Source organism: Ctenopharyngodon idella, chromosome 10, assembly GCF_019924925.1.
Source record: "Ctenopharyngodon idella isolate HZGC_01 chromosome 10, HZGC01, whole genome shotgun sequence".
Classification (NCBI taxonomy): domain Eukaryota; kingdom Metazoa; phylum Chordata; class Actinopteri; order Cypriniformes; family Xenocyprididae; genus Ctenopharyngodon; species Ctenopharyngodon idella.
Genome location: NC_067229.1, coordinates 24552120 through 24567115, shown reverse-complemented (window position 1 = coordinate 24567115; position 14996 = coordinate 24552120). Strand labels below are relative to the sequence as shown.

The following is a 14996-nucleotide window of genomic DNA, read 5'->3' as shown; positions in this document are numbered from 1 at the left end:
GATTCGGTTCTCGATTTTCAATTCGATTCAATGAATAATATTCACTGCCCCCACCACAAAGCAGTAACTAAAGAATAAAGTAGTTATTGTTTTTGACCCATGTCATTGTACTGTAATAAATATGGTTATGACACCAAAATTTGGTTAGATGACAGTGACATTTCACAATTCTTATTCCAATTTCGATACCACAGTTAAAACTAAATTTCAAACATTATTAAAGACAAGTAAACAGTCATTAAGAAAAAAATAAATAATCAAACTACAAGCAATAGCACAAATAAAAATAGGCTACAATAGAATACTTTTAAATGCACTGCATTTCTAACAGTAGGTAGGTCTAACAGTAGTTTTAGGTACAGTTTAAGTCTAGACTAAAAACACATCTCTTTATCCTGCCATTCACATAACACATTATCAATTTGTATTTTCACAACCGTTGAAGTTGTTAGGCAAAAGAATGGCATCTACACTAATTTTAGCCTCTCTGTTTATCCTGAGGTTTACCGTAGTCAGCCGGATCCGGGCCGTATCCAGATCAGAAAAAGGGCCTTCGCCTAAACACGACCACAACACATCCCTGAAGTGTCAGCAGGACCATCCTTTGTGAAGGCCTCATCGTCATGACAGCCAGTGGCACAGATCCCCAACAAGAGGGAGTTTTATTTTTTCTGTTTTTTTGTTTTATTTTTTCTCCATTTTGTCACCTGATGGAGTTTGGGTTCCTTGCCGCTGCTGCCTCTGGCTTGCTTAGTTGGGGACACTTGATATTCAACAATGTTTTTGATCTGCCTGCATTGACACCATTTGTATGCTCTTTGAGACGTGTAGCTTTACCGAATGAATGACAGGCGCTTCATTACAACATCGCACAAGGTAAATGGATGACATCTAGTGGAAAAGACTAGTAATAAGGTTAACGTCAATCAAATATTATGTTCAATGTTTGCAGAATTAAATACAGAAAAAAATAGATTTGTGGCTTTCGAGAATCGATATTGAATCAATCACATTTTAAAAAACGATTAATCTAAAAAAATTTTTTTGACCAATCCTATTTAAATGAGCAATTACTTTATTTTTAAAAAAGATTTTAAACAGGTGCCACATGTGCAGAAAATACTGTTATTTTTAATCCCATGTTGGTCCAGGCTGTTTTATGAAGCTTAGAGCTGGTATAGCGCTGATCTCAAGCAAAACTGAGCTGTTTATAGCAGGTCCACCAGCAGTCCCACTTCCCATGCTGGGACCAGCAAACCAATGACCACAGCATACACAGCATACTCTGTCAAGCTCCTGAAGTTTGCAGACGACACCACACTCATTGGCCTCATCCAGGACAGTGTCTGCTCACAGACAGGAGCTTACCACGCTCAAAACAGTGGAGATTATTGTGGACTTCAGGAGAAAAAACCCAGCATTATTCTCACTTAACATCATGGACAGCACTGTGGTAACAGTGGAGTCATTCAGGTTCCTGGGCACCACCATTTCTCAGGACCTGAAGTGGGAGTCCACATAGATTCCATTGTCAAAAAGGCCCAGCAGAGACTGTACTTCCTTCACCAACTAAGGAAGTTAAACCTGCCACAAGAGCTGCTAATACAGTTATACTCTGCAGTCATTGAATCCGTCTTCTGCACTTCTATATCTGTCTGGATCAACTCAGCTACTAAATCAGACCTTAGAAGATTACAACGGATAATCACTGGTACAACTCTCCCCTCTCTCCAAGAACTGTACTCATCCAAAGTGAGTAGAAGGGCTGCCAAAATCATTCTGGACCCCTCACACCCAGGCCACTTCCTCTTTGAACTTTTGCCATCTGGTTGGCGCTACAGAACACTGAACACCAGAATGGCCAGGCATAGGGGCAGTTTCTTCCCTCAGGCAATCCATCTCATGAAACCATACTTCTTATTTACATTTCCTTGCATTTGTAAATAACATACCTGTACTTAAATATACCGTCCAGGGCTTAAAAACGAAAAAAAAAAAAAAAAAAATTTAATCGGTTCACTCCGAGCAGAATCAGTATTTTAACATTTCTATTCATGTGTTCCTTCTGTATTATTATCGTTAAGGAACCAGTTTGATTAAAATTAATAATTGTCAGGCGTTGCTTGCGTAGGAAACACATGAAGAAGAAGATGAACATTCAAACAAGTATTTACTTAATAATCCAACAGGAGAATATTCAGGAGCAGATAACACGCAACACAACACAATACACAAACGAGACCGGACACAGTGGTGAGGATAGTGACAGCTTATAAAGGGAGTGCTGATGAGTGGTGATGATGATGATCGTCTTCAGGTGCGGGTGATGATGATCGAGTGCAGGTGAGGAACAGGAGGGACGCTGGGAAATGCAGTGCCAGCGCTGGTGACAGATCTGGTGACTGTGACAATAATAAGTACAGTGTTTTCTTTACTCAAAAAATACAAAGAGAGTCTTACTCTGATATTTGCCATCTACTCATAGCCAATACAACATCATCTTTTATAACAAGATTTTACGTATTTTATGCATTAAATGAAAAGAAAAAAAAAACTGTCAAGGGTTTAAATAAATTAAAGTATTTTTTCAAGATATTTTAAAATGTTTTTGAGAGGAAAAAGATAAGTCATGTTGTAAGGATGAAACTGTTATTAAAAAATCGAACCGTACTGTTCTCCACCCACAGTTCAGCACGCACTTGCACAGCGGTTCATCTTAAATCTGACAATGCATCTACAGTATAATATGGTTTGCTGAAAAGTAGCACTGTGTAAAACAGACAGGCAGAGTTCAGATAATGTATGTTTCAGTCGATGGATACGCATTCTGGCTTCTAGTGGTGCAACGGATCACAAAACTCACGGTTTGGATCATATTATGGTTATGGTATTATGGAGTCACGGATCAGATCATTTTTCGAATCAGCAAAAAAAGAATAAATAAACAAATACATAAAATACAAATTAAAAAGGGTTTTTTTTAGACAAATGTAACTTTGCTTTCCATTTATTACTTAAAGAACACTAATACAACAGCAAAAAATCCTAACTAAGAAAGTTCAAACATTATTAAAGGCAAATGAACAGACAGTAAAAATAAGAATACACAAATTAAAACAGAATAGAACAGTTACAAATAAAGTTAGGTCTAACAGTAGTATTTAGGTAATGTAATCATTAATATACATTAATGATTACATTAATATAGTTACATTGTAATTACTCATATAAGTACTGAGTACTATTAATTAACTACATGTACTTACTATACAGTTACAGTTAGGGTTTGGTTTAGGGTTAGTTACTTGTAATTATGCATAATTTACTGTTATTACTATAGTAAGTACATGTAGTAACGTGTAACTACGGCACTGTAAAATAAAGTGTTACCAAATCTGTTTAAATTATGGAGATGAAGCAGGTGATACAATGAAGAAATGAATATCTGTCCATAGGATTTCCTCACATAAGTGATAAAGGAATCAATTCTTGGAGCAAGTTCAGCCACTGCAAACAATGGACATGGAAATAAATTATCACATTAACCCAAGCAATTAATGCTTGATAGCTTTGTATGCAGAGAGCACCAACAATGAATCTGATTCAGAGCACAGTGTTTAGAATGGACTACTATATGGACAAAAGAAGCAGAAGACAATGGATGGGTCAATAGATAAATGTTGTTCACTGTAGTGGCAAACAGTTAAAACAAACCTGGAGCATTCATTGGAAAAATTGTCTGTCATTGCATTATCATATTAAATTGATCTGTACAGACAGTGGAAAACAAATGCTTGCAAAGCATCAAATGTCACTACAAATTGGCTTTGATTAATGTGGATGGTAACTTTTTAGGAAATGCAGCAAAAAGCACTTTCTTAATCACACCAAAACAGTAGCCTGACCCTGGCATTTTTTCTTTTATGTTTTCCATGTTGATGTAGGCTAACAAACTTGATCTAATAATCTGAAGAGATACAGATGGTCTACTAAACAAAAAAGATAACTGACTGTTGTTTTCTTTAAGCAAGCTGAACAGTTTTTTTTTTTTTTTTCTGTTATTGTCGTAACTCCAGAACCTCATGTGGCGACATATTCCTGCTGTTAAACCACTGAAACTAATATAAGGAACAAAATCAAGATGGGTCAAACTGATTTCATTATGATGCTGTGAGTGACAAAATAACCTGCAATGATATACAGTACTGTGTGACAGTTTTAGTGACTTTAGGGACTAAGCATGTTTTGAAAAGATAATGCCAGGAAGACTTTTTAATTTCTCAATTAATTTCTATTAACTACATCAAAATCATTAAAGAATCATGTGACCGTTTAATGTTTAATACACAAAACACTCCCCTATGGACCTCATCCGTAGCACAATGTCATTCATCACAGACAATAATTTAAACTCATACCTCAGTGTGTATAAGCAGAGCTAACAAAGCTAACAAAGATATAGTGAAGAGCAAACATTTCAAACTTATAATAGAGATCCTGCTCTTATGGCTGATAATACACAGCAGTAATAATTCTTCAGTGAACAAAGAAGCCTTGAACAAACCAAACAGCTCTGAAATAAATAACTACATTACAGCATTTGATTTAAAACAAAATTGTGTTTGAAATTGGCAAACAGACAAAGGTACAAGATACCTAAGAGTGAAGAAATGATAATTCAAGTTAAAATAACATTGAGTTATTAATTAGAATGCTACTGTAAGTCTGTCTTGACAGGTTTATACATTATTGATTTAAATCAGTTTGAAAAAAAAGGGGAGGGGGTTGAATGGCATTGTAATTTTCTGAAATTCAACAACAGGTATATGCAGTATGTACTGCATTATGAAATCGCTCAGTGCTCTCTCTCTCTCTTTTTTTGTGTATATGCACAAAAAAAAAAAAAAAAAAAAAAAAAACATTAAAAAGGTACCCTGCTCCTGAGCTAAGTTACCTGAGCTACTTGTCCATTCTATTAGTTCAACCTTGCCTGCAGATGCAACTTCATTAGCATTCACAGCACAGCTTGCTCTGGCCAGTAGGAAAGCTTTGATGTTCCCATCATTTAGTCCAGAATGCCTTTGGTAGAACATACATTTCCTGTAACAGAAGCTCAGGAATTTTTCTCAGGCATTTTTCCCAGTTCTCATGGGAACGTTTCAGGACACTGGAATGGATATCAGTGAAGGTAGTGAGTACTGCCCGTCTATGCTACTCAACTTCATAAGTAGATCCTCTGAGAATACTTCACAGGTGACACTTCAAAGATAAAACACATAAGGAGCTGTTCCACATGTTTCACTGATGTCGTTTGAGTCTTCCCTCACATGCACTGAGATACACTAATTTAAAATTTCTTTATTTTGCATCATCAAGACAGGACTATTCACAACAAAGGAATATTTATTGTGAATGTTTACTGCAAATACCTATCTTTTCACTATCTTTAGATAGGGCTGACCAATACAATTAGAGTTTTGGCTCATGTGTCCTAAGCTGTTTCTAGCACAATGGTGGTGCTAACACACCAAAAAAAAAAAAAAAAAAAAAAAAACAGCATTCAAAGGTACGTGGAGCTGCCCACTCTCTGAAGCCAAAAGAAATGGTCAATCTCAAGAGTGTTCACACTTCTATAGAAGGACCCAACTCAGATCTCTTTCAGTGCCCTCAAAACTAAATGGTAAACTGAGTGAAAAGAACACAGATGTGTCTGTATTCACGTCTCTATTTCAAGGATTTTAACATTACGGGACAATGCTGTGAAGCAGTACAATTTTCCGTTACCATATCTTTGACTCCCCTTCCTGCTCTTCTGTCTGCCTCTTGGGCTGATGAAAGCATTGACTTTCTGTTGACCATTTTTATATCAAATCACATGTGAAGGAGAGAGGTTCTGCCTGGAACTAGTATTCCTGGTGATTGAGGCTGGGTCTAACATTACACATAAAGGAGAAAAAAGAAAGTAATTAAATTTGACAGAGCCATTTCACTGGAGGCAGAAAGCCAAATGTTCTAGGTAGGATGATACATTTACCGGTCATCTTCACACTGCATCCTGAAGCTGTTTCGAAAAACAGAGTACTATGAGTACAGTATTAGCCTACCCCTTGCACAACATTAGGACATTGTAGAGATAGAAGCATAAATATAAGTGGCTTGTCGACTTCTGCTTGTTTGGTCACTTTCATCACATATTATACATACTGAATATATAATATATCGGTAACACTTTAACGATATATTACAATAAGGTTCATTAGTTAACATTAGTTAACTACATTAGTTAACATGAACTAATAATGAACTGCACTTATACAGCATTTATTAATCTTTGTTAATGTTAATTTCAACATTTACTAATACATTATTAAAATCTTGCTAACATTAGTTAATGAACTGTGAACTAACATGAACAAACAATGAACAACTGTATTTTCATTAACTAACGTTAACAAAGATTAGTAAATACAGTAAAAAAAAATGTATTGCTCATGGTTAGTTCATGTTAGTTAATACATTAACTAATGAACCTTATTGTAAAGTGTTACCAATATATCTCTATGATCAACTAGGCTCACAATGCTTTTGGGAAAAGCAGCCCAGAATAGTTACTAAATCAACATCAGATTCATTGCCTTACTAACCGACAAATTATCATTACTCGCTGTCCCGCTGTCACATTTCCTACCTGCGCCTGTATTGCCTGTGAAATATGAAGTGAGAAGCAGCCAGACTCAGGGTGTGTTCACACTTGTATTTCAGATCGCTTGATTCGTTTGGTCCGTACATTTAGTCCTGGTCCGCTTAGTGTTTACATTGTCATTTTTAACACCAAACCTAAAGGCATAGGGATACATTCACAAACTGATTGGTCAGCCTTTATGACGTATATTTCGAGACGTAACTTACCAAACATCCAAAACAATGCTGTGTGCTGGGCTAAATGCGCTCCCTGTATGTGCGTAGCCTACATATTATGGTATTTTGACCAGTTGAGAACTCATGAATAACTTGTAAAATGTGTAAAAGGATCAAAACAGTGGCAGGAATCCCTCTGTCACACACACAAACGAAGATCTGCGGCGGTGAGATGCAGTTCTGACACATGTACCGAACTGTGATGGGCAAAATCGTGACTATGATGAGAAAACTACTCTACCCTATTTGTTCTCCCTGTGTTTGCAGTCCTGTGCTGGATCGTCGTCGTATATTCCCTCATGTGTGTGTTTCCCTCAAGTCAGGTCAAGAAGTCAAGTCAGGAAGTCAAGTCAAGAAGTCAAGTCTAGTCTTGTTTCCCCCTTGGGATAGTTTTGGTTTGTTTTTTTGTTTCATTTTTATTAATTAAAGCCCATTCCATTCTGCGATTGAATCCTCACTTCTTCCCCTCACCCACCATCCCTGACAATAACATGTACTGATGAATCATGCACAATAAGACCAGGAACATGTTTTAAGCAAATAGGGTCCAATTCCATTTCATGTTGACTTTAGGTGTGCATACTATATTGTGAGCCTGTTCTGTTCAACACACATTTAATTTCTATTCCTTAAAGGGTTAGTTCAACCAAAATGAAAATTCTGTCATTAATTACTCACCCTCATGTCGTTCCAAACCCGTAAGCCCTTCGTTCATCTTCGGAACACAAATTAAGATATTTTTGATGAAATCCGTGAGGTATATGACTCTTCCTCATTTTGTTTTTGCGCACAACAACTATTCTCGTCACATCATAAAATTAAGGTTGAACCACTGTAGTCACGTCAACTGTTTTAACGATGTCTTTAGTACGTTTCTGGACCTTGAAAGTGTTGATTATATCTGACTATGGACGAGTCATATACCTCTCGAATTTTATCAAAAATATCTTGTTTGTGTTACAAAGATGAACGAAGGTCTTACGGGTGTGGAACAACTTTGAGGGTGAGTAATTAATGACAGAATTTTCATTTTTGGCTGAACTAACCCTTTAATGTCACTGCCTAAGATATCTGGACAGATTTCTCAAAAATGTGGCCAAAACATTCCTATATTTATGTGTGTGTTTAACATAAATATTTGCTTGCTTTTGCTTTGCTCAGTGAAAACATTTTGAAGATACAGTTCAACCCACACAACATCAAGCGTTAGAGTGAGGGAGGAACATCAAGCCTTTAAGTCTGCAGGGAGAAAATCTGCGCTGAGGAATTATCGGACAGAAACACAGCTCACTCTCTCATAGTCTATAATCACATGAAATCAAGTCAAGACTCACAATCAAATGTGTCATTTTTCAGTAATCTCTTCAAGCAGTAACACTGATCAATATTCCTGTCCTTCATTGCAAAATTAAAGACTTTTCTTCTTGCTAGCTATGACCCAAAAAAAAGCCAATACAAAAAAAAAAAGCCAATAACACAGCCAGCTGACTTTAGCATCACTTTCATTTTTATTCTTCAGATGATACAAAAATCTATCTGCTCTTAGTGCAAAGCATGCTTGCAGAAATAACATGCCACAAGAATATGGTCATTATTTTATACCATGGTATTAACATCTGGTACAGCACAGTACTCTTTGTAAGCATGTCATTGAGGTATTAAAGTAAATGATGTGTGTTAGTCAGTAAACGCTGTGTGTCTCTGAGGTGCTGAATACATTTAACTACGACTGAATGAATCAGTGACATAATGCTGTGTCAGTTCCTGTCCTGAGCTGCATGATAAACCATCTCTCAGATGGACCCGTCGGGCTCTAGCGACCCCTGACGCACCAATGCTGCTGTGATCATCAAGCCTTATATCAGTACCGGCCTACAGAAAAAGGCAGCAGTGGCTTCGGGCATGTGGCCAAAAGCAAGAATCTTATTGGTTGGCCAGTCTTTTTTGCAGTGCGATGGAAAAGACGTTAGAACCCCTCTCCATTTCTATAAGCAGCCAAAGCACAAACCTATCTGGGTCTACGGGACCGTTCATAGTGGGCACCGCGGGCTGCTGCAGGAGCATGCAGTTACATAAGTTCCGTTTCCAGCAGTACTTTAGACTGGAGAGGAATCCATTTTACAAAGGAGAAAACCAAATCAAGTCAAATTTATTTGTATAGTGGCTAGTAACAAAGGCTTGAGCCACTGATGAAGTCTAATGCAGTTATTACAGAGAGAGAGACTGACTGACTGATTTAAGCATCTGTGAAATACCTGAGTCTGTGCGGCTCAACAGAGTTCGGCAACAGTGTCTCTACTAATAGTGAAGATGAGTGTTTATCTCCTTCAAAACAGTGTTATGTAGCTTTTTTTTATTTAAATGATAAAGTCACAGGGCAGTGCTGACAACAATTTCATGATGTTAAGGGGTGCTGATATTTAAAGTCGTCTTCTCATTGGCTAAATGTTCTGTCAGTCAAAAATTTACCACAAAACCAATGTCTAGCAGTATCAGGGCTTGACATTAACACCTGCCAACCCGCCAAATGCGGGTAGATTTCAGCTGTGGCGGGTAAGACAGCCACTCCCACTAGCCACTTTGGCGGGTTGAATATAATTTCAGCCTACAGCCAAATGAAAGGTAGCCAAGCTCATCGTATCATAAAATTACAATTCAATCACAATTCTTTATCGATTAACTTGCTGTTAGTAGAAGGCGGATAGGCAGAATCGCGCTGAATGACACACAACAGAAGCGCTCTCTCGCGCACGTGATCAGTTCTCCTTGCGCCTGAATAGTCAAATACACGCACACGCAGATGTCAAAATGCCCATCGTGTGGAGTAGGCTATCGCGTGAATACAGTCGGTTATGGCTTAAGTGGACGTAAACAGGTGGGTAAAAACTGGATATGTGTCAGTATATCACGTCCATGCATTCAGCAGCCCAATTAAATACCTGTCTGTCATTAACGTTAATCAAAAAACAAAAGATGTTAAATAAATGTATACATGTTAAATAAACCTACTGTATTTGAAAAAAGATTTTTTTAAATTTACTATTTGTAATTTGCTTCTTTGTTCTTTTTATATAGCCTAACAAAAATAACATTTAAAATTTCTCATATTATGCTTATATTGCCCACCCTTGCCCACCCCTTGCCCACCTGTACATACCAGTTGATATACACTGTCTTGATTTTCAAAATTGACTGGCAAAGTTGTGGCCAGTGAAAATGCTGAATGGCTAGTAACTTTGGAAAACCACTAGCCACAGTGGCTGGTGAGCAAAAAAGTTAATGTCAAGCCCTGGGCAGTATACAGAAAAAAGTATAGGATGTGCCTCTCAAAACGTCACAAAATCTGACTGCAAAATCTAACCTTGGACATTGTGAGTCATGCGAATGCAGATTAGAAATCTGTCACAATGCTTTGCTCTTAGCTAGTCATGTGACAGCTTCAAAGCCATAGGTGTGCAGCCAGAGTGAAAGCACATGCTCAAACACCTGATACATGCACATGCCTGTTAAGAGTCCTGATGCAGAGATTAACATGGGGAACTGAGGTGCCCTTCTTCTCCCAATAATTTACTTTCACCCTCCATATCATTCAATAACAGGCAGAAATAAAACAAGACAAGTGTACACTTGCCAAGAAGGGAACCACGTATATATAGCTAGTAACTGCAATACACACACGACGGATGCCAGATCTTTTCACTCAGTTTTTTTGAGATACTGTATGATAACTATATTTTATGCAGGCAAATCCCGCATCATGAAACCTCTGAAGATGTTCAGCAATGCAGATTTGTTGCATATGATTACATTGCCATGAATACTGGTGGCTGAAATGAAAGCATGAATAAAACATTAAAAGTCTCTGTCCCATGGCAAACCAGAAAAACACAACTGCTCCATCAACACAGAGCTATGTGTTTACATGCAGTATAACTGGTTTCACAGCAACCTCTCAAGCTGGGCGTGATACTTGTCTGTCAGTATGTCTGACATATTAATAGTACAAAACTCATCACTTGTCCTCGTAGTATCAATGACAGACAGAAACCTGCAGATTATCAGTAATTGTCATACTCAAATGAAACCTGCTTTTAAACCTCCGTTTCTAGCAACTACGGATGAATCAATACCAACATTTTAGATACAAGTCTCTGGTACCTTGGTATAAAATATCAGTAACACTTTACAATAAGATTTCATTAGTTAACATTAGTTAACTACTTTAGTTAACATGAACTAAGAATTAACAATACTTCTACAGCATTTATTAATCTTAGTTAATATTAATTTCAACATTTACTAATGCATTATTAAAATCAAATGTTGTATTTGTTAACATTAGTTAATGCACTGTGAACTAACATGAACAATCAATGAACAGCTAGATTTTTATTAACTAACATTAATAAAGATTAATAAATACTGTAACAATTGTATTGCTCATTGTTACTACATGTTAGTTAATACATTAACTAATGTTAACAAATGAGAACTTATTGTAAAGTGTTTCCAAAATATCAATACAAATAAGCAGCAAATAAACAGCCTGATGACATGAAACCAGAGCTACTTCAATGCCAATAATTTGCAATTGATGCTGTAATAATATAAAAGTGCTGGCATCAGCAATTCATTTGGATGACACATAGAAGAACATAAAGAGGTAATGAGAGTAATGAGAGGTTAAGATAAACTTGAACTCTAGAGACTCTAAGACTGAGCAGTCAGCACAATTCACCCCATTCAAACCAAATTCCACAGAAGGATGTTAACTGGTGTTACCTCGTATGACCAGACGCACTGGGTCCCTCCAAAACGCCTGACGCAGCGTCCTATCTCCACATCTTCATGAGTAGTGTACATCTCCCTGAGACAGGACCCGATGTGAGGTGCCATCCTGCGGAGAACCTCCCGGCTGAAGATCATCCCTGGACCACCCATGCAGAAGTTCTCTCCAGGCTCCAGGGCCAGTTTACCCAGCTCCTCTGTGGTACCAAGACCCGTCTGACCCAGATACAGCGGTTTACTACTGTTAAGAGAGCGAAGAAACAACTCCAACTTCTCACCTATAGGAGGTAGAATCATAGGAGAAACAATGAGGTTAAAAGAAAAATCTAACATAGCCATTTATATCAATTCTGTATGGTAAGTTATGAATGACTAATATTCTTAAAAATACTAATATTAACATTAATGTACTTAACATTTCTCATCAAGTGTAGAAGAAATTATAGACAGTATTAAGTCACATTAGACGACCTGTGAAATAAAAAGTTGAAATAAAATGGCTGTTATTCGGCTACTGATAGTGATTTGACATGATTTTTGCATAAAGCAAGTCCTATTCATATCTTTATGCGTAAAACCTTTTTAATGAGAAAAAAAACTATTGTCTTCACCACATATATGTTGATTGACCAATGGAAACAGCCACCTAAATTGATTTGTACAAACTAATGACAGTGATCAAACATCACTGACTAAAAATCAGTGGCCTATGTATTTGAAATAATCATCTGAATTAATTTTACAAAAAAAAAAAAACTGCCTAGAGCATATCCGGGTCATATTTCACCCCAGATATCAAAGGAGGGACATTATATTTTGCATAAAGAAAATGAAGCCTGATTTTAGGACGATTATTATTATTATTATTATTATTATTATTATTATTAACATTGTGACATTATTTTCATGGCATTATTTAAATTTTACCCTTAAATTCTGATTACTCTAATATATAAAAATAATGTTATATTATATATTTTTTTTTATTTAGAGACATTTATTTTACTGTAAAAATTAAATCAAATGAGAATCAAATGCAAAACATCTCAGTGGTCCTACAATAAGCTTCCAAAACTTATATAATTTTCCAGAAAAAGGCACTTTAACTCATTGTCATTATTTCAAAGTTGTTGGTTGTAGAAATATTTCCAAAGCTCTATGTATGCATCAAAATGCTTCAACACAGCAATGCCTGGTAAAACTTTAGTGTCATTGTTACACGTTACATGTAGTTACTGTAGTAATAACTATAAATTATGCATAATTACATGCAATTACTTAAATGTATAATTACACTGTAATACTGACACCTTAAAATCAAGTGTAACCCAATGTCTCTTTTCACTCTTCCTCTTCATATTCATATCATACCCTTATTCATACTATACTTTTGCCATTGTTTATTGTTTTTTGTTCTTCCTGGTTTGTCTTTTATTGTATATTATTTTATGTTTTATTGCCTTGTCCTTTAATATATATTATTGTATATTCTTTTATATTGTATTGTCTTTGTTTTTTGTCTGTTCCCCTTCTACCCCATCTTTCTCATGAAGACATAACAAAGTAAGAATTTCATTGTACTAAGTACATTTGACAATAAAGATCTTGAATCTTGAATCATATTCAGCTATTCACCTCTGATGTAGACATCGTCATCAGCCCTCATAAACCACTCATATTTATCCAAAAAATGGTCGTGCATGTACTTCAACATCATGAAAGACTTCTTCTGAGGAGGGTATGAATCGTCCACCCCTGTCAGCGAGATGACAGGCACTGGAATTGGCAGAGGCACCTTCTCAGAGCCCTCACTGGAGAAGAACTCCACCCGCCCGGGGATGCTGGGGGTCCACGTCCTGTAGGCAGCCACGGCCCTGGAGGCCAGATACTTCTGAGCTGTCATGACCCCCACATACAAGAAACTATTAGCTGGAGGTACAGGTCCCGCTCCACTGCTGTTCCCTGTCCTATCAAGCTCCTCTTCACCTTCATCACTGCCTTCCTGGCTGGAGAAGACTGGCTGCAGCTGCTTGTGTCTGCCACTGGTTGATGAGGTACTGTGGGCGGTGTCTGAAACTTTAGCCTGAGCCCTGGCGTTACTGTAGTATGTACACACTGAAGACCTTCTGTTCTTCGCACTGATTTCTACAACTCTGGGCACAACCAGCCACGACGCGGCTGTGAAGCCCAGAAAAACCCCCACGATGACGCTCACCAACGGTCTTCTAGACCTGAGGGCCATCGCACAGTTAATACAGCAGATTACTCATATACAACAGTCTCCTCAAACTGATATGTGCATTTTGGAGTCAAATGACTGACGACTGTGATTATCTAACATCTGCAAAGTGCGTTCGCGTGCACGTCGCGCGACCCGAAGGTGAGTGTTGTCCCGTTACACGTGAGGTAAACATCCTTCAAATGTGTCGATCACAATATTTATCGGTTAAAATCCATCCAAGTGTTGATATCGCAGCTCTCTTGTCAATTCTCTCTTGCTCGGCGAGGAGAGTTTAATATAATTCTTTCGGTAGTTGCCAACGGCGCGTACAATACACATTACTTAAGTAAAAACGCGTCACACTGTAACGTTTATAAAGTTGACGCTTCCTTTTCCAAGCAATGAAGGCTTGCGTTGTGCCGTTCTCCACTGAAGACACTGTTTCCTCACCTCACTATAAAGACATACTGCATTCACGTAACCCTTCTCCTCATTCAGCCGCTTCAGTTTCCACAGACTCGCCATTTTCCTCACAGTTTGACGCGAAGAAACGGAACTTTTTCTCCTCGTCTCTCAAGCATTTCTCCGGGTTTAAGTCTCTGGGAGCACTGATGTAACGGGACAAACGCTCTTTGCTTCGCCTCAGTCACGGGGCGGAGCGAAACAGCTGCGCTTTCTCTTCCCTGGCTGACGTTTGCAGGGAAATCCAAAGAAGGCAGGAATTTCGCTGCGCTGGGCTTCGTCGGTGTATTGACTCTGAATTTGAATTTGATTGAAACATATACTACATACACGATGTCTAAAAGTCACAAGACTAAGTGTACCCAATAGATAAAATAAATAAATAAATAAAAATAAAGTTGTAAGTGATGTTTTAATATTATGAATAACATTTAGCCTCTATCTGACAGATACCAACACATGTAATGACAAATTACACCTGACTGAGTGGCCTGCCAAAAAAAAAAAAAATCTTGTAAACTGCCTGAGCCAGTGGTGTGATTTGGGGAGGGACTATCTAAAACATTTGGGGAACCTGTTTGGAAACTGTCAATACCTGCGTCTGAAC

General features: G+C 37.5%; 1 protein-coding gene across 1 annotated transcript in view; it reads right to left on the bottom strand.

The window, feature by feature from the left end:
- The window catches only part of chsy3 (chondroitin sulfate synthase 3), a 54565-nt gene extending 39569 nt beyond the window's left edge, over positions 1-14996 (bottom strand). Inside the window, exons 1-2 of the mRNA XM_051910514.1 lie at positions 13342-14996; positions 11701-11984 (exon numbers count right to left, since the gene is read on the bottom strand). Of these exons, the coding sequence (XP_051766474.1) occupies positions 11701-11984; positions 13342-13948 (891 nt within the window). The 5' untranslated portion in view covers positions 13949-14996. The remainder of the gene's footprint in view (positions 1-11700; positions 11985-13341) is intronic.